Consider the following 24,814-nt stretch of genomic DNA (forward strand, 5'->3'; position numbering starts at 1 on the left):
CTGCCGGAACAAGAAACCGGAACAACGCCTCGGTCACAATCGAACACCGCTCGCGCGGAGCGAAATATATCGAGCGCACGCGATCAAAGATAAACAATAATTCGTCACGCTACACGAAGTTCAAGGATATTGACGCCAGCCTGACAAATGCGTATCCAAAAAGTTTCTGTCTTCTCGCTATAAATCGACGCTTTGCCGCTTAGCTCGTTCTCCAATGAATGCCAAAGAAATCTGACATATTTAGTTTCATCTGAATATCAATTCGATGCCTAATTCAATTTCGCTCGCAGGGGAAAGGAGTACAAGAGCCGCAAACTGCTTAGTATGCAAGATTTATTGAAGAAGGAGACAAGCGTAAGACTAAACGAGTTTTCATTTCTAAAGAATGGCAATGAGGCTAGGAGTGAATTTCAAGACTTGTTGTGTTTTGCTCTTTGGTTTTATTAAAAAGAAGCGAAAGACATCGTATAAAGACGTCCGTTACATGTTTCGAACGTCGTAAGAGACACACAGTACAATATGTGTTCTCGTAGGTACTTAAGTGTCGATACTACATCTAGGAAATCGTTAGCTGTCTAAGCAGACTCGGAGACCCATAATCATCTTTTGCGGCGCAAAACGGCTGTTCTGCAAACTCACCTTCCTCGTCGGACCCCGCAGCGAGAACGACGCTTAGTTAGGAAAATAAATACGTCCGCGTTTTCCTAGCGGACTCGCACTTCGAACGATAAATTCGCGAGATCCGCGAGTGTCGAGGAAAACGCTTCGTTAACGCTCCGGTACGAAAAATCAGCCGTTGACCGCGTTACAAATCACATTGCTCTATGTTCCCCTCCTCGACGCAATGTATTAAAAAAAAAAAAAGAAATAAGAGAAATGTTATCGCAATATTCCATGATGAGCGCCGATATTCCATACCCGCTCGTATCCGCTGAGTGGATCCGCCGCAGTGGAGAATTTGCACATGTCGGATCTCTCTATGGATCTCGGCCTATCTATACAAATAACTCCAAATTTATATAAATCAACACAATAATCTAATTCTAGTTTTTTCCACAAATATATATATATATATAATAATATAATATATATATAATATATATATATATATATATATATATATATATATAACATATTATATATATATATATATATATATATAATATGTTATATATATAATATATTTAAATGCTTTTTAATGCTTTTATATACAATATTGTGATCGAAATCGCGTTGAATTGACAAATTTTCTTATAGCAATTATTTGTATCAACGCGTTCCCTTTCTCGCCCTTAATTTTGAACTGAAGCAGGAAATCCTCCACTGCCACGCTTTTTCATATTAATATCCCGAGTGTCCTCCGAAGCTAGATTCATATTCACCCCCTAAGTCACCCCCTCCGTGCTCGTGCTCGTGTACTGGTACTGCTACCGGCACTTTTACGGGATATGGTACAGGCTTAGGTACCGGTACGGCTACTGGCTTTGTCACGTGGACTGGCACAGGTCGTTCTACAGGCACTTTTACGGCGTAGGGCACCGGCTTCTCTACCGGTACAGGTATCGGCTTTTCTACCGGGTACGGCGCCGGTACCGGTACTTTAACGTGAACGGGCACTGGCTTCTCTACGGGCACTCCTACTGGTCGCTCCACGTGAACCTTGACTGGATACGGTACCTTCTTCTCAACTGGATAAGGTACTGGTTTTTCAACCGGAACTGGATACGGTTTAGCTACGTGTACTGGATAAGGTCGTTCAACGGGCACTGTTACCGGATACGGTACCGGCTTCTCCACAGGGAAGGGTTGCGGTACGTGCACTGGAACTTTCACAGTGTACGGCACGGGCTTTTCTACCGGGAACGGCTGCGGTACCGGTACTTTTATTGGATACGGTATCTTCTTCTCGACTGGATACGGTTGGGGAACGTATACTTTGTAAGGTACCGGTCTTTCTACCGGCACGTGAACCGGATAGGGCACCTTCTTCTCAACTGGGTACGGTTGCGGTATGTGAACCGGTACCTTTACCAAAACTTTCACTGGTACCGGGATCTTTTTCTCAACCGGATAGGGTTGTGGTACCGGTACTTTAACTGGATACGGTACTTCCTTCTCTACCGGGTAATGGACCTTCTTCTCGACTGGATAGGGCACCTTCTCCGTTTTCACGATCGTGATCTGCTTGATCTTACCGCCGTCATCGCCGCCGCCACCGCCACCGCCACCGCCGTAACCACCATCGTAACCACCACCAATATCATGACCGCCAATGTCTCCACCGCCGAAATCGTGACCACCTTCAAAGCCGCCACCATAACCGCCATCGTCATGTCCTCCAAAGTCTGCCTCGACGTGACTCAGTCCGCGCTTATCTTGTTTCTTCTCCACGTCTTCGGCATTTTCGATTTCCTTACTCGTAATTCCCTTTTTCTTCTCGCACACGGCCAAGGCCAGCAGCCCCGCAAATAGCGTGAGAAACTGTAATCGATAGAAACGTCACGCTGATTACCTCAATTGCTCGCTCATGCAGCATCAATGATCTGTCCCTTGGACCGTGAAAGAATGTCACGCGCGCGTTAAACACAGTTGTTAATGGTCTCGATAATACATTAGCGTGCAGCAGATTATATAAAACATAAGTTTAACCTCAGGCCATTTTTTATTCGTTGAACATAGCTTATCTTTGTAATATCCTTCGCGAAACAATATTAATTTAAATAATTCTATAAATAATTTATTTTGAAAATTAAAATTTATGGTTATTTATGACATTTATTTAAGATGGAATGTTGATGAAGTTTAAAAAGATGATATTAACAAGATGGTTAACGAATTAAACGAAGCTAATTTGCGAATTGTAAGTGCAACTAATTTTGTCTCGATAAAACGAACTCACCAAAATTTTCATCTTTACCAAGATCTCTCTCACGATCTGGTCAATGTCCAGACTTTACTGAATGCTTCCCCCCAAGGTGCTACCGTCTTTATAGCCCACTTTCCCCCGACGTGTATCGAGCGAGCCCCTCTGCACTCTCGCGGAAAAGTGAAACACACGCGTCTGGTGATCGCCCGACGTGCACGGCGCGTTATGGCATTTTTTTTTTACAAATCCTAGACATACAAGCTACGGTGCTTCCATAATCGCGACCAACGGCGTAGCCACTATGGAAAATTACGGAATACCGGAACTTCCTGTAACAGTAACGTTAAAAAGAATCAAAGCTAGAAAGCTAGGCATTCGTCGAGAACAAAAATGTCTTACAAATACTTTTCAATCGAAAAAAAAAAACATAAAGCATAAGAAGAAATGAACGGAAAATTCTACAATGATCTAATAATAATCAACGATATATAATAATTACGAAATTCTGGTACAACTGAGAGAATATTTATCGAGAGAAATTAATGTTTGCCAAGTTTAGATTCTCCAAAGAATGTTTTGACACTTGATAACGACACTTGATAACGATAATTTTCCATTTCATTGAGAGTGATTTTTCTACAATTTTTTTTCTACGAAGAGTCCAAGGATATTTCGCCCTGTTCGTAATTCTATTCATCTACGCCATTGGACGCAGAGATGCGTTTCCATTCCTCCCTTACCTGTCATTTCCCTCCTCTTTCCAAGCAGCCAATCTCCCTCCGCGGTTTTCCATCTCGTGGAAGTTTCTCGCTCGTGCGTACCATCCGGCAGGACTCTGCAAAGTAGCCGCCCCCGCCTCCGCATCCGGTCTCCGCGGAAGGACGCGCGGCAAGCCGCGTGTACGAGTTCTCTCGGCCGAGACGAGGAACACGACGACGGACGCCTAACGGTCTCCCCTGCGATCCGAGGGAGAGCGCGAGAGGAAGAATCGGGAACGGTAGAAGGAGAGAAAAGGTGAAAAATGTCCGGTGAGAGGATAGAAGGACGGGGCAAAGAGAAGATGTAGATCCTAGAAACATTGCGCGCCGATTGACCGCGTTTATCGCGCCGTTTCCTTCTCCGGAGCGCCGCGCAGTAAAGTCGCGTCCCGCGACGACTTGCTCCAATTGAGAAATATCGTACTTGACACTAATATGAGAGAAAGAGAGAGAGAGAGAGAGAGAGAGAGAGAGAGAGAGAGAGAGAACGACGGAGGAAATTATGTCTAAAAGCATAGAACGATAATGAACGTAATTAAGATTGAATTCGCGTAAGTTTCTGATGGGTTTCAGATGTTATCAAATATTTTATTTTGCTATTTATTTTGCTATCGCGTACGCGTGCACAGCGAATTTAATTACTCCCTGCAATTAGAAGATATACCGAAAAGATTATTGGTTACGTACTAATGAAAGAAAGTAGAAGAGGTAAACGATTTGGACAAAAATGACAGAATATAATTTTTTAATCATACGTAAAACAAAACATGGGGAAAAAATATTAATGAATTTAGCTATTAGTTATACAATAAATATATAAAGAAGAAAATTTAAAGAGAAAAGTGAAATAAATTAATCAAATTAGAGAGTAAATTATTTTACTCGGCCAAAGACTGGGAATACATTTATTTAAGATGCAGTAGTATTCAAAATTTTAATTCTTAATTTGATATTCGGAGATAGATGTGTATCTGTAACGATAACTATATAGTGAAAAAATGAAAAGGAGTAAGCGAAACTAATTATTGCTAAAGGAAAAAAAGTGAACGTTCAGACATTACGTTGGTTAAAATTAGAGCAGATTAAAGTAACTAAGATGCTTCACGATACAATAAAAATTGCAGTTTCACTGTTTAATGCATTTATTAACAGCACACATTATAATATACACAGTACAACATTAATTAACAGTTTTATTAAATCTTAGCAAAATAAAGTATACAAGTTAAATATATTTTTTAAGTATAATAAATTTAGGATTTATTGTATAAAAATTGGCTCTGTTTAAATAATAAATAATTTGTTTCTTATTAAATGAATAATTTAATTAATGGTATATATTATAAATATATAGAATTATATGAAAAATTAAAAAAATACTTTATGTAATTCACGTAATTTCTTTCCTAATCGTGTTAAAACAAAACACAAGTTTTATTTTCTTAATTAAGTCAGGAAATGAATGCAAAATTCGGTGCAGGTGTCGTGGCAAAAACGGTACAGACGAATTAAATAGAGTTTTGCAATTTTTATGTAATTATACGGCAACGAAAGCAAAATCTGGTTTTATCACTACGACTTTACGACCGTCCTTTATTTCCTTTCTTCCAATCAAGCACGGATAAGGAAATAATGATTAACTAGGAAACTAATTTTAGTCATATCATGTGTTTCGGTTTTATTTATACATATTTAAAATAATAATTAAATACTCATATAAATCAATGAAAATGTATATATACGCAGATTCTGTTGCGTAAATCAGTTAGAGAGTTTCATGTTACATAATTAAGAGACGATTAGTTAATTTTAACACATAAACTTAGAAGTTGGTGATATGATCATTTAATTAGAGAATCTAAACTTTCTCGAACATTACGAGTTTACCTTAAAGAAATTCTTCTGATTAAACTTATTTACTTAGTTAACAAATATACATAATTACTTTCCCTAAATAAAAAAGTATAATATTTCGATTATAATAATGTGCACGCATTCTCTTAAATTTCTATAAACATATCCATAATCATTAATACACAATTGATATGTTTTCTAATAATCGAATATTTTTTCTACACGAGTATAATATAATAAACATAATTCAGTCATTTTATCAGTAAAAAAGTATTAAATAGAATAACTTTACACAATGTGTATGATAAAATTAGAGTTTGTTCGTTTTGTAATATAAATTGATATTTACTTTAACTATTAAAACTTGAAAATTTCCAAATTTAACAAGTCTCAGATACTAATTTACTCTAATTAATTTAATTTTTCTTTCCACCTTTTCCTAAATTATATTAAATTTATTTGTCGCGGTTTTATATGATATATTTTTTTATATACTTAATGCACGATGAATTGCTAGCAAATAACCACCTGCGATTTTATCAATTGAATGATTCATCTGACCATTGCGGTCATCGCCACTTAGTCTCGGCGCTTTCGCTCTCTAGTAAATCTTCCTTGGTACGATTCTTCCAACCGGGTTTGACGGGTACCGGCACTTGCACGATATACGGAAAGGGCTTTTTCACCGGTATAAGCACTGGCTTCGTCTCGTATACCTCATAAGGTTTGTCCACGGGTACTTTAATCGGGACGGGATAAGGTTTCACTATCTCCACCGACACTGGTTTCTCCACGGTATATGGTTGGGGATCCGGCACTTTGACAGGTACCGGAACCGGCCTCTCGACCGGCACTAGATACGGTTTCTCCACAGGTACTTTAATTCTTACTGGATACGGTTTAGTCACTTCAACCGGATATGGTCTGGTGACCTCTACTGGGTAAGGTTTCGGCATTGGTACCGAATATGGCCGGTCAACAGGAACCTTAACTGGTACTGGTACCTTTTTTTCAACCTCATACGGTGTCGGTATCTTGACAGGTACTTTGACTTCGTAGAGTACCGGCTTGTCGACGGTATACGGCTGCGATATCGGTACCTTTACCTCGACCGGAATCCTCTTCTCGATTGTATATGGCTGCAGTAGTGGCACCTCGACTTTGTACGGCACAGGGTTATCGACCTTCACTTTGTAAGGTACTTGCTTCTCGACTTGATAAGGTTCCGGCACCTCAACCGGTACGTTCACGTAGACCTTGACCGGGTAAGGCACTTTCTTCTCCACTGTGTAAGGCTGTGATACGGGTACTTTGATCTCGTAAGGAACGTGCTTGTAGACTGAATATGGAATTTTCTTTTCGATCGTCACTGGTACTGGTACTGGTACCTTCTTCTGCACGGTCACGATCTTTTTGCTCGGTTTATCCCAACTCGTGTCCTCGTGGGACCAATCACTCCTCGGAAATCTTTTCCAGATATCCGTCATGTCTTTAAAATCGATCTTGCTGAGCCATGCACGAAAGTCTCTGTCTCTTGTGCGTCGAGAGGCAAATCTCGAATTTCGTAAATATCTACTCCAATGGTCCGCGTCTTCTTCTGGTTCCACTTCATCATCTGGCTCCACGCTGCTATCGTCGAAATCGTCGTCCTCTTTCTTCTCTTTGCACGGATCTTTTCTAACATTGGAATAAGATTCACGAATAATCTTGGATTCCGTCGTACTATTCCCGCTATTCAAAGCTTTTTCTACTGCCCTCTCGGCCGCTCTTTCAGCTGCCTTTTCCACTGCAAGCTCAGCGGCCCTCTCGAGTTCCTCTCTACGACTAGCCGACGACGTAAGGGCAATTCCGAAGCACAGAAATGCTATTAAACACTCTCTCTATTAAAAAAAAATACATATTAAAAATAAAAAGACAGTTGTAAATGAGATATAGAAAAATATTTTTAAATTTCAAGATATATCTAATCTGATTAAAATCTGAATAAAATAGATTTTCGTTCCCTTATAAAATTTATATATTTCAAGATTTTTAATTGGACATATAATTCTAATCAAAATAATGCGTAAAATTATAAAATTTATGACAAAAGAATATTTATTATGAAAGAAAAATTAATGATGTAGTTAATTAAAATACCTGATGTCTCATGATGCCTTTGCGATCAAGACCATAGATCAACTTACACTGAATCTAAACGGAAAGGTATCCCACTATTATTTATATACCATAGACTACTTTCGCCGGTTTAACTAGCTAGACCTTTATAGCCTTGCAATACCTTATTCGTGACAATTATCTACGCTTAAATGATTATCATTGTTTTGCGGCTTAACTACGAACGCCATTCAGTCGCAAGGAATGGACCATGCCGCCTATTTTAAAACAGTGCAGTACGCAAAACGCGTAAGCAGTTTGAATCACGATCCATCCCTTCTAAAGAAATGCAAAAGTTTCCACGAAACAAATTTTTTGCTTTTCAAATTTAATTGCTCCATGTGAATTAGCCTCGGTATTTTATACTTATATTATTCACTTATATTAACATCTATATTATTGTTGCTTTTTATATGTTACATAACATTTTTTTTTTATTACATATAAAATATTTTATTCAATAATATTCAGTTTTATGTAATATTAAAAAACTTTATTTATTTTTTTATACACATAATGTTATACAAATAATGTTTATGTTTAGTATAACAATAAGAATATTTACTTTTGTAAAACAAATTATTTAATACAGAAATGCGACAGAAATGCATACGTTACAATCTACAGTTCTATACGTTCTAGTTCATTAATTTATACAATAAGAATAGCGGATTAGTTATGCTATTTACGAATAACCGATGAAAGTGAATAGGCACTTTCTATGTCGAATCATAAAATTGAAAGATTCTTGTATTGCCATGAAGTTTTTGCCTTCTCAGAATATCTGATCACATTTTCCAATAAACACTAATCTTCTAATTTTTCTTATCTTTTGCCGAAAGAATTTCTTTGATCTCTCGTTAATGTTAATAATGATAATGTTAATGGTATATAAAGCACTGCAAATTATATAGAAAAATCCAAATTTTATAGAGTAAATTTCAAAGAAAGAATTTTAATAAAAAATTTTACAAATCCATATAATTCAAATAAATATATTAATTTGCAAATTTTCATATCAAATATCAAATAATTGCTATATTTACAGAGAAAAATAATTTAATATTTTGTGAAGCTGTTGCATTAATTTAATCAAACGCCGTCGCTTTTTTGTAAACAAACTATGTATATTTATGCGTATCGCACAATACGTACGATACGATTAATACTTTCTTCTACAACAAATTAAGTAACTCGATCGAATTTCCTAGATCAGTAATACTAGTGAAACCAAAACCGGTGTAAAAGTGCTCTCCACACATCTCGCCTTCTTAAAGAACTTTCCCGCTTTGGCGGCGGTTGTTTTAACCACTTAAACGCCTATATTTATACGCGCTTCTCGAAACTTTCTTCTGATATTTCCCGGAGATACGAAGAGAAAAAGAAAAATCATTCGTCACTCAGCCACGACAGTTCCAGCTAAGACGGCTGTTCATTTTATTTCAGTTTATTTTTAATTTTTGCATTGGTATTATAATAATATAAAGAAACATGTGGCGCTAATGTTTATCGTAATAATGATTAATGATAATAAATGCATCGAGTGTACGTAGATCGAACGGAGTAGTATCTTTACAACACGGAAGAGTTGAAGTGAAATCGTAACACACGCCGCTTTGGATACTTATTACGCGAACTATAATCATTTATTTCGTAAAGTTTGCACTCGCCGTAAAGAAAAGCATAAAGTGATATAAGAGCGACGTATAACCGTAATTGCCTCGCACGTGGAAGTGCATTAACTCCATTCTACACCTGGAAGTATCCTGTGAGGAGTTTGAGAGACGCGATAGATTTGAAAATGTCTTTCTGTATCTGTAATGTATGTTGTCAATATTAATATATCGTGATCGTGAGTGAAAGTTGCGGAAGATTATAAATTTAAATCCTACATTAGAAACACTAAGAAATAATTTTAATTTTTAAATTAATAGAAAACAATATATTTGTTTGTTTAATAAATAGATAACATAATATGTTTATTATCGACAATAACAACTATAATTGGCATGAACCATAAATTTATATGGATTATATGTAGATTTATGTACATTTATAGTGTTTACTAAAAAGCTCAAATCAATCTTAAAACATAATGCGATTTATTAATGAATTATTAATAAATAATGAAATATTAATAAATTAAACCGTAAGAGACGGTGTGATATTTATTAAATATATATTTATATTCGCGATCTAATTGAGAAATTCAGATAAAATTTGTTTTAAAGTATCTGAATTTTATTTTCCATGACATAGAAATAAGAAAATAATTTGATAATTAAATAATAAAAGTAACATATGCTGCATAAAAGTAATATAATGCTTATTTATCAAAATTATTTTAAATTACGCGACATGAAATAATATTCATTAAATATTTATTTCGAAGTTAAACATATAAGTTAAACACAAATAGCATGAATCTTATACCATGTATAATCTATTATGCCATTTCTTATAATATTACAAAAGAATATTTTGTAATCACAATCATGGTCAATATCGTTGATTGATTAGTATTTTACAGAGATCAATTAAAATGTATCAATCCAATCTCCGTGTAATTACGACACTATGAAAGTACATACGACTGATATTGAAAGACTGTGATAGAAAGAAACTTTAATGGTCAAGAAACATCAATTATCGTATCGCACAAAAAGTTAATTGCGATTTATTCAATTACATTCTACTACCATCTTGCCTGACCGATTATCTCCTTTTACGCGTTAATCGGTTTGGTGAAATTGTTAATTGATCAATTATAGAAACAAAAGTTGAAATCAATTAACTTGAATTCAACAGAAGCATTTAAAATTTTAAATTAAAATGTCATTTAGGATGTGACCGGTTCGGGGGAGATCTTTATTAAACAATAACCAATTATTTTCATAATAATACAATATTCACAGCAACACTGTACACTATGATAAAGACGATTTTGTCGATACATACTGAACGCAGTAACAATACATGTTGCGAAGATGGCGTTATACATACTTTTCATATGCATTTAAGAGTAAAATTCTACATAATGAAAATAAATATACCTTAAAAGAAGGCAAATGCTCAACTATTTATTATATTAATTTTAGTATCATGTTAAAGACTTATGAATTTTGTGTGTTCTTTTATTTTTGATTATTACATATCTTCAAATCGAGAAATGCCTTGATCGAAATTCGAAGCCTCTCTGGCAGCTACTCTAGCAACTCCATTATCATATCATATCAAATAATGCCTCGTTTTTATGAAGGACTGTATTCTTTGGTACCTTCATTTAGTGGCACCGCGACCGGCACCTTAACTGGATAGGGAACAGGTTTTTCGATGTGGTACTCGACCGGCTTGCTCACGTGAACCGGCACTGGCCTCTCTACCGGTACCTTTACCGGTATAGGTACAAATTTCTCAACGGCATATGGTACCTTTTTTTCGACTAAATACGGCGCTGGTATTGGAACCTTGACCTTGACCGGCACCGGTCGGTCCACCGGAACCGGTACCGGTCTTTCCACCTTCACTTTGACCGGAACTGGCACCGGCTTCTCAACGGGATACGGAACCGGTTTCGCGATTTGTACCGGATATGGCTTTGGGACCGGAACCGGTCTCGGTTTGTTCACCTTGATCTTCACAGGATAATGAACAATTTTCTCGACTGGAAATGGTTGAGGTACATGTACCGGTACCTTTACCGGTACAGGTACTCTTCGTTCGATGGGATAGGGTTGCGGTACTGGGATTTTTACTTTATAATGTATCTTCCTCTCGATGGGATATGGTTTCGGAATGTATACCTTGACTGGAACAGGACGATCCACCGGTACCTTAACCGGATACGGAACCTCTTTGACAACCGGTACCGGTCGCGGAATTTTAATAGGAACTTTGACAAAGATCTTTACAGGATATGGTATTTTCTTCTCGACTGCATACGGTTGTGGGACCGGCACTTTAACTGGATATAGTATTTTCTTGATCACAGGATATCTAACAGTCTTTTCTACAGGATACGGTACCGCGATTTTTTTTACGATCGTCACAGTTTTATGCGTGTCATCTAATACCTGGTAATCACGTACGCTTTGCCCTTCTTCTCCAACAAATTTAATATCAAAATTTTTTCCGTAATCATCTTTGATATCTTGATCATCTTTGATTTGTTTAAAATATTCGACGTGAGATTCTGAAACTGAACAATTATTTCTTAATTAAATTATATATAGTTTTATTTATTAAATCTTTAACATTATAGAAAAATACAAGAACAGTATTTTAACAATTATATATTTATATATATGATATATACAAAGTAAAAAATAATATGGTATAGTAAATTAATATCAAGCATTAAGATTCAATGATAATCGTAAAAATACTATTTTATATATATTTCTATTGAACATTAACATTTTGTCAATTTATAAAATGTTTATTAAATCTTGTTTGAAAAATTCTTTACAATATTAAAAAAATGTATTGGTTTTTATATTGCTAATTTTATTTAATATATTAGGATACTTACATTCATTATCTCTAGGCTCTCCTTGTTCAATTCTATGTACATTCGTGTTGTAAATGTTTCCTTTTTCGATATAATTGACTCTATTTTGCTTTATATGGAAAGGCATAACTTTATGATATCGTACTGCAGGGAAGTGTTTATAGTTGTAAATGCGTCTATCATAGCTGTTCTGCATCGGAAAACTCATTGCAGTAACCATGAAGAATGATAATAAAAATCTTGCGTATCCCTGCAAATAATATTAATGATTATAAATTATTATAAATTATTATATATTCAAGATTTTACAAATTTCTCTCTCTTATTTTTAACATAAAATAAATAAAAGCTATTTAAAAATATTTTTGCAAACTGAAAACAAAAAATTTTATCTTCCAAAAGGAAAAATATCTTATCAAATATAAAAATTGTCTAAATAAAATATAAATCAAATCGATTATTTTAAAGAGAACTTGAGACAACATTTCAATAAAATAAGAATTGTATTATTAAATTTAAAGCATGGCAATTAAAAATTTTATGTTTTGTTCTATTCTATTCTACTTGTAATAATTTTTATGAAAAAAATTTAAGATCAAATTAAAAGTAAACAAAAATAAGATTTTTCTTTATTTCTGTAAAAAAATTTTTTTACTTCCTAAAATGAATGATTCAGTCATTTTAATTATATTGATAAATTTGTATTTTATAAACAATAAAAAATTACGCAAAAAAAAAAGTTAAATGAATTAATAAAAAGCATTTTTATGTTATGCACTCTATTGCACTCCTAATGGAATTTTATTGTTATCTAACACAAACGCACTGATCGAGAATGAAATTTACACAATGACACAGTTTAAATCTCAACACTCATTCACGTCACTGAATACTCTAATAGTATAAGAACGTACCCCATGTCCCATCCTGAATTAAATGATCTCGTCTCTGGGAACAATCTCTTCTCTCTTCGAGCACGTTGCTCGAGTTAACAGTAAATAGATCAGGTCGTATACTTTTACCATCTTATATATGTGGCTACTAGATGCGCGTTACTGATCTTAGAGGCTTACACGCGATGCCTTTTTCAAGAGGGGATGAATCACTTTCGCGTTTTATTATACTCGTACGACGAGAGTGAAAATATCCTTTTCGCAACAATAAAAATTGTCTAGAGAAACATGCATGCTGATTCCAATATATTGCATAAAAGGAGTGACACTTATTATTCTGGTGACAAGAGTAGTTCACTTCTTTTTATAGAATGTCGACATTTTTCTCGAACAGTTCCCTTGGCCATGATCTTGAATAGAAGACACTGCCGCACGTTATATAAAATAATAGAATAAAAATAATAGTAAAAAAAATATCTTTTTTAATGAAATATATCTAACAAGAATGACTTTTCATACGTTTGATAAAAATAATCAATCTTTAATAATAATAATAATAATAATAATAATAATAATAATATCAATTGCTCATACCGCGTAACAACAATCTTTATCACTAAGTTTTACATTATTTGTTCTGATGCGTGACGAAGGCTTTATTACCGGAAACATAACCGGTCATTTGAAAACGTAAATGCAATCATAAATCCTGCAAGCTAAACTTCCCCGCTACGCATCGCCGCTTCTCCAAGATAAACCGTCGTAAGCAGAAAGTGAAAAGTGTCAAAGACCTTTTCACGTTGACACGATTGCGGAAACTTGCACGAAGAGATCGGGTAACCAGTTCGACGATCATAAAAATGATCTTTCGGCACTCCCCCAAAAATCGTAATTAACAGTGCTGTACCGTGGCAAATACACAAATTAAGAGAGCGAAGTGAGCTTCGCAATCGTGGTGAACGTATCTCTATTAATCCCGAATTATATAAACATTTCTATATCCATGGATTATACCATTACAAACTAAGTTAACCTTTACTACCAGAGTAATAAAATTATCTAATATCAATCTACCTTATCTAATATCAATATTAATTAAATTATATAAATCGCTTTTTTAAGCAAATACTCGTTTCAAACTGGACTGGCATATTCGACCACTCAACCTGATTATTGTATGTGCTGACGTGTTATCTGAGACGATAATCTGGATTTGTGCAAAAAAAAAGAAACATAAATCACTTATGTAGTTCTCATGTAGAAGCAGCTCTGATTTGTAAGAGTGATAATAAAAGCGAGATAACGGTATGACGCGTATGCAATACAAGTGTACTTAAATGAGATCGTACGTTTACGAATATAACATGATTTTTTTCAACGCCGGTGAGGTGAAAATGATGCTCGCATTGTTTCACATCGTGCACACATCGTTTTGTACGGATTTCGCGATGCGCACGCGATCTTAGCCGCGGTCCGTAGATCACCAATCTTCATCATCGTCTTTCAACGCACATCAGATATTTAACGCTCGAAAGCAAGCGCATTATCATGATAATTAATCCTACAACGTCCTGCACACGTCATTACTCACGATTTCGCGAACGCAGTTCGTCGATTTTTCACGAATACGGAGAGAGTTTATCCGCCCGATCGGATAATTTTCTGTCAAAAATGCGCAGAAATGGACGTCAAAGATGCGGGAGAAACGCGACGGGAAAGCTTACAAGTTACCGATTAACAGTTTTATATAAAATTGCAGTTCAATGTTTTTTTCTGCATAGTGGTGGCTATTAATAATTCTCTTAAAGAGACACCCCGTGGGACTTCTTTGTATTCTCTTTGAGGAAGTCACGAGCGGTGCGTTTTAAAGGTGCATTTCACGGATATCTAGATTATGACATAAATGCGCGAGATTCGTCAAACGATAATATGAAGGAAGAAGCACACTTGTGCGCGCAAATACAAACATCAATTAACGTAAAAAAATTTACTGAGTCTTCGCCTAGGATACGTTTTTTAAATCACTTGTCGACATGGCAATCGACATGGCTATCGTAATAATAGTAATTTTCTGGCCTCACACGTATGATGGCCATCTAGTTGCGGAATCAGTCTTGCGAGACTAATCATATGGTAATAATTTAATATGTTTTTCAATTATGTCGCGCTAAACATTCTCAGTTTTTTAAATCTAATGCCTAAACCATTTACACTAGTGAATCAGCATCACTTATTACGAAAAAAAAAAAAAAATGGAGGACGATTCGATCAAGCATCATTAATAAACACGATATCTACGGATTAAAGCCAATAAATTTAGCGCATAAACCTACCTTCGTAATTAATGTTTTCTTAATAACAGCGGAACTACATGTCCAATGCTCGTAAACTTTCTTACATCTTTAATATATAGGTTTTGCCTTCACTCTCGAGATCACTACGTTATTAGATACGTACAAACTTTCTAGCACACAGAAAACCGTGAAGGCAGCATATCTTAGCTATAGAGGAAAACCGACGCTGTTTTAATTTGTTTTTTAGCCTTCTTAGGTTTTATGTCTCAGTGACCTGCTTAATGCTAAACGCACATCGCAATAATAATTATCGACATACATATTATTATATCACAAAGTCATAATCGCAACAGAAGATTAAATTTCTTATCGTTGTGATCAATATGATATTTCAGATAAAAGACAGATCAGATTTTATATTTTTATATAATTATACTTGTGAATATTCTATCGGAGAATCATAAAGTTTATATCAATAATTCAAATAAAGAAGATACTATTTTTTTAAATAAAATAATATTAACCAAACTAATAATTTAAATTTCTGCTGCAATTAAATTGAATTATGCAAAATGCGCGAAATATGCAAATAGCAAAATATGCGATAACAAAAACATGCAAAAAAATTGTGAATAATAATTACTTAGTAATTATACTTTATATTTACGAGAGATAAATTATTCTGTCCGTTTTGCATCGCACTTTGATAACGTGATACGTATTTCTAAGTTAAAATTACAATGAATTATCATTTATTGTAGCAATTGCAATAAAATGACCCTGTAGATGACGGACGCGTGATCATCGAGAGCATTAAGGGGGACACGATATGTTCGCGTCATTACTTTCGCTTATCGTGAATGACGTTCTCACAATGCAATTTAATGCATATTAATCTTGAATGCAAATTACCGCTTAAACATTATCTGCAATAGCTGCAGTCGATATTATTTCTCACGATATATATCCCAGATGAATCTTGTGAAACGTAATCTGTTAAGATATCCGCACATGATAGTGATCTGAAGTGAAAACATGCAAAAAAATTTGAATTTTAACATTGACAACATTGAAATTACATTATTATTTCACAATTAAATAATAATAATTAAATGAAAATATTGTATCTTTTAGATTTATTATTACTTCTCTTATTAGATAATAATTTCATAGTTTTGTAATATCCAGTTAATTTTAAAAGATTAAATTTTGTATAAATAATCCGGAGCATAGAAAAAATGTTTTAATTTTTATAACTTGATAAAACAATCTTTTAATTAAAAAAGAATATGAAGTATATCTTAATTGTATCAACAAATGTGAAAGAGACTGGCTGCTTTATCGGCTACCGTCGTTGAAAGTAGTTAAGAGAAACACCGTTTCTTTTATGAGACTATAAAACACTTGTCCGATATATAAAGTATTCAATTTTCTTCTGTTTAATTTCTTGAACAACGAATAACAACTTATGCAAGAATTTTTAATCTTTAAATAAAAAAATGTCATTTTAAATAATGATTCAATCGTACAAAACAGGCTTATTAAGCCAATTTAAATTTTAATGCTTAAAAGTTTTATCAACTTTTAAAATTCGAGATGCCTTTAATGAGAAAATTATCTTCTTGATTCTGATTGCATCATTTAATGCTGTGAACATGCGTGGGCAGCTTCAAAGATGAAATGAATATCATACCAAATGTCAAATAACTGGCTTGTGATCCTCTCACTCTAATGCAATTAGGTGATAGGAAATTTCATAACAGAATTACTAACTACGAAGGATAAACATAACGATGGCGAAATTTAAATTATTAGTTTGGTTAATATCATTTTACTTAAAAAAATAGTATCTCCTTTATTTGAATTATTGATATAAATTTTATGATTCTCCGATAGAATATTCACAAGTAATAATTATATACGAAATCTGACCTGATCTTTTATCTGAAATATCATATTGGCCACAACGGTAAGAAATTTAATCTTCTGTCGCGATTAAATGTCAAGTTAAATGTTTACTAAAATGAAGAAGCTCTTCAATTTACGTGAAAAGAAGAAATCCTTAAACGTGAATATAATTTAAAATCCGTCAAAGTTTTGATATTTAAGCGAGCTACCAGCCTTCTCACGTTACGCTTCGGCGTTCGTGATCTTAAGATCTTTGTGGGGCGCAATATTTTATAACGAAGGGCAAGTAACGTCGTTTTACGCTCCGCGTAATTGTCTTAGATGGAACGGTTTCGCGAGTCAAGGCGAAAAGAGGTGCGGCGGGACAGATGGAGGAAGCGAAAGGATTACGGTGGGCCTGGAAAACAAACGAAAGGGGAAGTAGACTTCGCGGCAGCGCGCGATCTTTCTCGGCGCGACGGCGCGATGGCGAAGGGGAGAGACTCTTAACTTTCAGCGTCGCGTGCACTAATGGCACGATTGCGTAACCGTTCCCATACTCGTGGAGACGACGTGGAGCACGTAAGCTGTTGCCTCAAGTCGTGAGTCAAGTGGCAAAGCCACGCGCGCGCGCTCCGGTCGAAGTGGGTCGTGCAGAAATTAATCGCGGATGCATCGACTTCTCCCTCGGCAATGGCACCGCAATGGCGCCAGGGGGGGCCTCTGCCAACACTACAAAACGACCGGATTGGATAATGAAGACCGGAATAACGAGGAATAATCAAAGATCGATTGCTTCGCACGCCCCTTCGAGGCTTTTTCACTTCGTTTCGCCTTCGATGCATCACGACGATTTATTGTAAATCGATACATCGAAATGAAGCGGAAAACGTTTCAGCTTCTCTTTTTTCTTTTGCGTCTTGCAAATCAAAATGTTTCGTTAAATTTATTTTCAAGTTAAAAGAGAGTTTGTATAAATTTTTTATAAAAATATTAGTAAAGATAATGATTGAAATTTGTTAAATCATCATCTCTGCTCGAGTATAATTATTTTATATTTCGTAATCTTTTTGAAAATTTTACAGAGGAAATTTAATCGCAAAGATCATGACATTGGTATTAATTAAAATTGCGGAAGAGGGCGTATACACATAGATAATATCCCATGTATAATTATATCCGACAACACAAATTTTCATTGAGCTCCTTCAAACTTTGGGAATATTTATTCACCTTGCTTCGTTACAATACTTCAATTCTCTGAATTAAAATGGTAACTTTTCAGCGAGGGAAAATAGAGTAGCATTATGAGAATACAAACTTTCACAATTCTCGAGGGAAATTCTGGAAACATAAAATAATGAAGGTCAAAGTAATAAATTTAATTACTTTTAAGTATTGATTTTATCATGTACGTGCATTTTCCTCAAGGTTTCGTGCAAAGATTAGGATATAATTTCCTCTAACGAAAAAGGGCATTAATAAATTTATATGCATAAAATAATGTAAGATAATAATGTAAATCTTAATACAAAGCAACATATAAAGTAATACTGTAATACAAATTTATTTTTTATCAATAATATAATATATAATAATATATATAATATATATTTTTGTAAAAAAATTTAGAAATTGTTAATAATGTATGGCAGAAACAGTAAAAAATACGTGCAGAGAAAAAAATTTATTTAATAAAGCGATAAAATATACCGATAATTATTTTTTAGAAACTGGTGTTCTTCAATAAAATATCTATAATGAATATTAAAAATATTCTTAAGTTAGAAATTGATCTTTTAAGAAGACATCATGAAATTTCTTTCTAAACGTCTTTCAATATACGTGATTAAAATCTTTGAACAAACACGATTAAAAATTAAGACGGTGTTGAAAGCCATAGTGAGTTATGATCAAGGTTATGATTTGGCGGAAACTCGTTGGTGGCGGAAATTGGGTCGACACCTTATCATTCAATTTTGTGCTGTCGATAAAATGCAATGACATTTATCAATAACGAACAGAAAAGAGTGATCCAAGATATTTATGAAAAAGTTGATATTAGTCTTAAAATTTTTTTCTTTGTAAATAACATTTTTTTTGTTTGTCATTTCTTTAAAAAAAGTATTATATAACATCATATAATAAAATATAATATATTATATTTATATATTATGTATATATAATATTATATGACGTTATGTAATCTATATGTTTTTATAAAATATTTATAATTTTATTTATATATATAATATTTAGAAAATGTTACAATAAGTATTATGAATCTTATTTACTTTATTTATGTATGCCGCTTTTAATTTTCTCAGTTTATATTCTTTTATTATATTCTTTCATTTGATAACTCATTATCAGTTTATTCTTTCATAATATTCTTTTATTTAATAACCAAAAAAAATTCAACTAATGCACGCATTCTTAACGCATGTTTTCATCAATTCTTTATTATCTTTAATATCTTTTTGATAAAAAGAAAATACATGGAAGTTAGAAAAATCAATAGATTGCATGTCAATGCACAATTACTTTACAATAATATTTATTTCATTTTCCGTAAAAAAATACATATACTTTGCTAATATCGGTACAAAAGTAAGACAAGCGAGTTGCTCTCGAGCGAAGATCGCTGAAGACGAGTACATCCCTACTGGTCATTCGTTCTTCCTAACTGGCACACGTCGCCGTGCCGCGTCCTCGTTGCGATCGGATTCGTAGGTACGATGGCCCAGTACGCGATTGTCTACCGGGGATCGTCTCCGATTCCGATCCAGGTACAAAGTGGCGGATATCGTTGCGCCGCACGACAACGTTTCGGATCGGTAACCTTCGTAACTTAAGGTCCTCGCGGCTATCCGTCGTCGTCGCGATGGAGTTTCTTGCACGACGATGATGGAGAACCAGCCGGGAGGCAGGTGGCCATTTAGTGATGACCGTAACCTATATCACCACCCTCGTATCCACCGGCGTAGTAGCCGCCATGTCCATGATGCTCATGATGGATGGGCACAGCCACCGGCACTTTAACCGGGTAAGGTACAGGCTTCTCCACGGGGTAGGGCACAGGCTTCTCGACGTGGACGGGATATGGCCTGTCGACTGGAACCTTGATTGGTACTGGTACGGGCCTCTCAACCGGGTAAGGTACTGGCTTCTCAACTGGATACGGTTGCGGTACTGGTACTTTGACTGCGACTGGCACTGGCTTCTCGATGTGGACGGGGTATGGCCTGTCAACTGGGACCTTCACGGGATAAGGTACTGGTTTCTCGACTGGGTAAGGCACAGGCTTCTCGATGTGGACGGCGTAGGGCTTGGGAACGGGCACGTGGATAGGACGATCGACTGGGACTCTGACGGGATAGGGTACGAGTTTCTCAACTGGATAGGGTTGGGGTACGTGGACTGGGACCTTGACTGGTACTGGAACTGGCTTCTCGACGGGGTACGGCTGTGGCACTGCTACTTTTACCGGTACGTGAACGGTTTTCTCAACGGGATAAGGCTGCGGGACGTAGACCTTGACCGGAACAGGACGATCGACTGGTACATGCACCGGGTAGGGAACCTTCTTCTCGACTGGGTACGGCTGGGGCACGTGTACGGGCACCTTCACGAGGACCTTGACCGGGTAAGGCACGTGCTTCTCAACTGGGTACGGTTGCGGTACGGGCACTTTGACGGGAACCGGTACGGGCTTCTCCACCGGATAGGGCACGTGCTTCTCCACGGGGTAAGGCACAGCGACGCTCTTGACAAGGGTCACAGTCTTCACGTGATCGTGATGACCGTGATCGATGTATCCTCCGCCGATGTATCCACCATATCCGCCGTATCCACCGCCTATGTCAAGACCAACGTGTCCACCGGATCCAATATCGTATCCGCCATCATAACCGTAACCGTAGCCCAGACCTAGCAGACCACGCTTCTCTTGCTTTTTCTCGGACTTCTCTATCGATTTCTCGACTTTCGCGGTCTCCTCCGACAGTACTGTCGTAACCGCGAGGGCGGCAACAGTCACGTAGACCTGGAAAAAATGCAAAATATATAATGTCTCGGTCGACGTAAAATAATATCAGTATTCATTAACATATTCGAGATTAACGTAATATTTGGAGGCCTCGCGAAGAACTGGAAAATATTCACGAGATTTCCTTTCTACTAATAACGCAATAATATGCACACATGTCTCTGATATTCTTGCAAAAAACAAGAATTTAATATGAAGATAAATCGTAGATAATATTCTAGATCAATGCAAACAACTATCATTTTCTTTGCTTCAATAAAAATCTATTTTATAATCTAATTTAGAATAGAATTAAACACAGATACATCACCGCACGATATAATAGACATTATCTTAAAACTCTGATAAAACTCTGATAAAAGAATCCTAATAAAAACTTAAAAATGAATAAAATTAATATATCGCGACCAAACATACTAAGTACGAAGATGATTCAATCACAATATGTAGTAAAGCAAAACTATTCTGAGAGCCGTTGAGATTAGTAAAATGCAAAACGTCTGTTAAAAAAAAATACACTCCTCGACAAACTTGTTCAAGAAATTCCGTGATTTTTCTGACGGATATACCGCGACGAAGACGCGCGCGCTTAATCTCCCTCGAACGATTCACACCCCTGATTAATCCCAAGATTTTTCGTCGTCTGTTCGTTCACTTCTCGCAGGTGCCGTTATCTACCCGGGCCTCTTCGTACACGAGGCTTCTCGGACGAGTTTCTCGCGGCTTCCAACAACACGACACCAGGATGAGAGGTATCGACGAGCGAAGTCGACTACGTCGATGGACGTACCAGGATTCTCATTTTTGCTCTCGCGATGTTCCGGGTGCGTCCAGGAGTGAACTGGATGCTGATTGCCGTCGATTCCTGGCCTTTTATACGCGGCACACTTTCGCCTTCGCCACCCGGAGGCCCGTCCGAGGCCCCAAGTCGTATACCCCCACGTTACACCTCTTTGTTCAGCTACGACGACGACGGTCCCACCGTCCCGAGCGGCCACCACTCCCCTTTGGGACAGACGCCCCACTCCCCCTCCCCCACAAATGCGCGAGTTGCGAAGAAATGCTCCTCTCCTTCTTCAACAAACGGGTTTCGTTCCTCCTTCGTCCGAATGCTCTTGCTCGCGATGCCTGACTTCTTTTTTTCGTCGCATATCTTCGCCGGTACCTTGAGCTGTGCTTTGGTTTCATATGATACTTTCTCTGAGGAACGACGGACATACCGAGCGTTACCGTCGTGGATTCCCCTTAGTGTCGGAAGCTGCCGACGGGACATCGATCGTGTCCGCGTGCCTTCCCAGTTCAGGCAAACATCCAGATTATTCTAGTACGAAACTAGTGAAAACTCGTCCTTTCGCACGTAATGTTCGTCAAGAGTCCAGCCTGAATAAATCACGATCCGTTTGCCGATAAATCTGTCAATCGATACGGATACATTGAGAAAAAACGTGACACGCGTCAATCAAGCCAATTGTCGTAAACTGTCACCGTACTATTGACGCTTACGTCTCGGATGAGAAATTTATACATCAATATAAGTTAAATAAAATTTGGTTGAAAAATAAGTTTTCTCGATTTTGGTGTCCGATGCGTATTATGATATTTCATTCAGTTCTCCATCCCGCGATTATTCCGTTTCAAAATGCGGTTAAATTAGCGTTTAAGCCTTTATTACGTGTCGTAGTAGTGTTCGAAGTAGAAATATCTCGCGACTAGAACGGAAATCGGAAATCAAAACCCTTCCGGGGGATTGAATTGCAATCGTTTAAAAGCGCAATTGAGTGCTTCTTACGAAACTTGATAATTTGTTACCACGAATCGTATGCGATTTGTTGTTTAATATTGATCATGGCAACACTTATGTTCCCATTAAGCTTCATTAACATATTTCTCTTTCAACTTCTTTTTTAATATCGGTCTAGAGTAAATTACAGATTACTTATATATATGTATATATGCAAGTATACGTAAGACATTGACATACGCCAAGCTAGCTTCTTCGTCAGTAAATTACACTAATTTTCCTACCCTTTCTCTACAATTCCGTGTTTCCCTACAAGAAACTGCATAATTCGCATTCCAACGTTACCTCCTCTGTATGCCTTCGACATTGTAAATTGTCCGCTTTCCACCCTGCCACTTCTGAATAACTTACAGTACTATAGTGAACTTCTGGAAACATGGCTACTTTTGTTTTATTAATCCAAATATTATTTCAAACATCCGTGACGAATAATTTCTCAGGTACTCAAGTCTCAACTCATTATGTATTAATTGTTCGTTAAGAAAAAAAAAAAAATAATATTTAACTCCAGAGCCTGTGAAAAATAAGAACTTTTATGTAACTGGATAGATAATCCTGAAAACTGGAGTTTCTCGAATTACATGTATATATATATATATATATATATATAAAATTTCCTTTCGTTTTCCAATATCTTTTCCCGTTAAACCTGTCGTATGCCGATCGCACACTGACGCAACGTAATGCGTTTCAGCTACGTGCCGTTCAATACGTCATTTTTCGTGGCGATCGACTGCAACGGTCACGCGAATCGCGCGCGGATCAACGTCATCATCCTCTCCCTTTCGCCATTACCCCGTTTCGTTTTCGTCCTCACCTCGCCCAATGCCTCGTAACGCCGCCACGTAATATCGCGGCATGCATAAACACATACAGAGACGGCGTTGAGGTACTTTGCTAGAATTTATCTCCCACTGATCTCGTGGGTGTACCCATTGTTCTCTTTCATGGGACACGTTGTCCCACGTCACGATCCCGTTTCAGCGACCGGTCGGTCGGTCGATCGGTCGGCCGGTCGGTCGATCGGTCGGTCGGTCGGTCGGTCGGTCGACCGGCGAAGGTTTCCGTTTTCCTCCTCCTCTTCCTCCTCCGACTTACACGCGGCCAAGTATGTCAACGTTTACCGGCGCATTATCCGTAAGACATGATCACCTTACGCGACGAGGCCGCGTAATATTATAGCAACTCCACCTAACAAATGATACTGTGCAAAGTTACAAGTTACAAGGAAATCCACGATACGGGGGGGTTACAAGCCGCTTTTTTTTCATGGGCGAAAGCGACGTATTCCGCAATGCGGAATGAAGGAAGTGAAAAAGAGATTCCTTCTTCATCGAGAGATACAATTTCGCGCGCCTCAATTTGTCATATAACAATGATGGATCGGACCGGAAAGTGCTTCGAAAGTGATTTCGTAATCTGACACTGAAACGACTGATTTTCTGTAAATTAGAAAAGATAATAGAATTGAAATGAGAGAAAGTGAATCAACGTTTAGTTGAATAAGTTTTGGATTTGAAGTGCAATTATTCCGCAAAAGATCAATTAAATATCTACGCGTGTTGATTATAGAATTAATACAAAATTAAGAAAGTTTATATGAAAATATTCTTATTGCATATCTTTTGCCTCTGTCCTAATTTCTCGTCTCGTATGTTCTGTTAAATTTTGTTACGTCATGCTCACTCTCGTTTTTTTTCGCTATTAATTATATTAATGAGAAACACTCGGTATCTCTAATTTTAA

General features: G+C 36.4%; 5 protein-coding genes across 5 annotated transcripts in view; 1 reads left to right on the forward strand and 4 right to left on the reverse strand.

Moving 5' to 3' along the window:
- The window catches only part of Ance-3 (angiotensin-converting enzyme Ance-3), a 53,777-nt gene that overhangs the window by 12,035 nt on the left and 16,928 nt on the right, over window positions 1-24,814 (forward strand). The gene's annotated exons all lie outside the window — the stretch shown is intronic.
- On the reverse strand, window positions 317-3,711 carry LOC105427912 (uncharacterized). Its single transcript, XM_089082353.1, has 3 exons — window positions 3,607-3,711; window positions 2,900-3,195; window positions 317-2,481 (listed from the first exon to the last, which is right to left on the reverse strand). Exons 2-3 carry the CDS (start codon window positions 2,909-2,911, stop codon window positions 1,342-1,344), a joined length of 1,152 nt encoding a protein of 383 aa, XP_088938479.1. The 5' UTR covers window positions 2,912-3,195; window positions 3,607-3,711; the 3' UTR covers window positions 317-1,341.
- Window positions 4,679-7,668, reverse strand: LOC112552688 (uncharacterized). The gene is made up of 2 exons (XM_025218449.2): window positions 7,618-7,668; window positions 4,679-7,358 (listed from the first exon to the last, which is right to left on the reverse strand). The coding sequence occupies exons 1-2, from the start codon at window positions 7,627-7,629 to the stop codon at window positions 6,048-6,050; spliced, it is 1,323 nt and encodes a 440-aa protein (XP_025074234.2). The 5' UTR covers window positions 7,630-7,668; the 3' UTR covers window positions 4,679-6,047.
- LOC105427962 (uncharacterized) lies at window positions 9,805-13,725 on the reverse strand. The gene is made up of 3 exons (XM_025218450.2): window positions 13,060-13,725; window positions 12,167-12,395; window positions 9,805-11,833 (listed from the first exon to the last, which is right to left on the reverse strand). Exons 1-3 carry the CDS (start codon window positions 13,069-13,071, stop codon window positions 10,887-10,889), a joined length of 1,188 nt encoding a protein of 395 aa, XP_025074235.2. The 5' UTR covers window positions 13,072-13,725; the 3' UTR covers window positions 9,805-10,886.
- On the reverse strand, window positions 19,760-22,214 carry LOC105427911 (uncharacterized). The gene is made up of 2 exons (XM_011639904.3): window positions 22,058-22,214; window positions 19,760-21,264 (listed from the first exon to the last, which is right to left on the reverse strand). Exons 1-2 carry the CDS (start codon window positions 22,067-22,069, stop codon window positions 20,158-20,160), a joined length of 1,119 nt encoding a protein of 372 aa, XP_011638206.2. The 5' UTR covers window positions 22,070-22,214; the 3' UTR covers window positions 19,760-20,157.

Source organism: Pogonomyrmex barbatus, unplaced genomic scaffold (genome assembly GCF_055798465.1).
Source record: "Pogonomyrmex barbatus isolate J1 unplaced genomic scaffold, ASM5579846v1 scaffold6, whole genome shotgun sequence".
In the NCBI taxonomy this organism is placed as follows: Eukaryota; Metazoa; Arthropoda; class Insecta; order Hymenoptera; family Formicidae; genus Pogonomyrmex; species Pogonomyrmex barbatus.

Bases quoted from the DNA above. Each gene is read 5' to 3' on its own strand.
- LOC105427962 (XM_025218450.2), bottom strand. The intron at 11,834-12,166 runs GTAAGTATCCTA...ATAATTGTTCAG, and splicing joins AGAGCCTAGAGATAATGAAT to TTTCAGAATCTCACGTCGAA.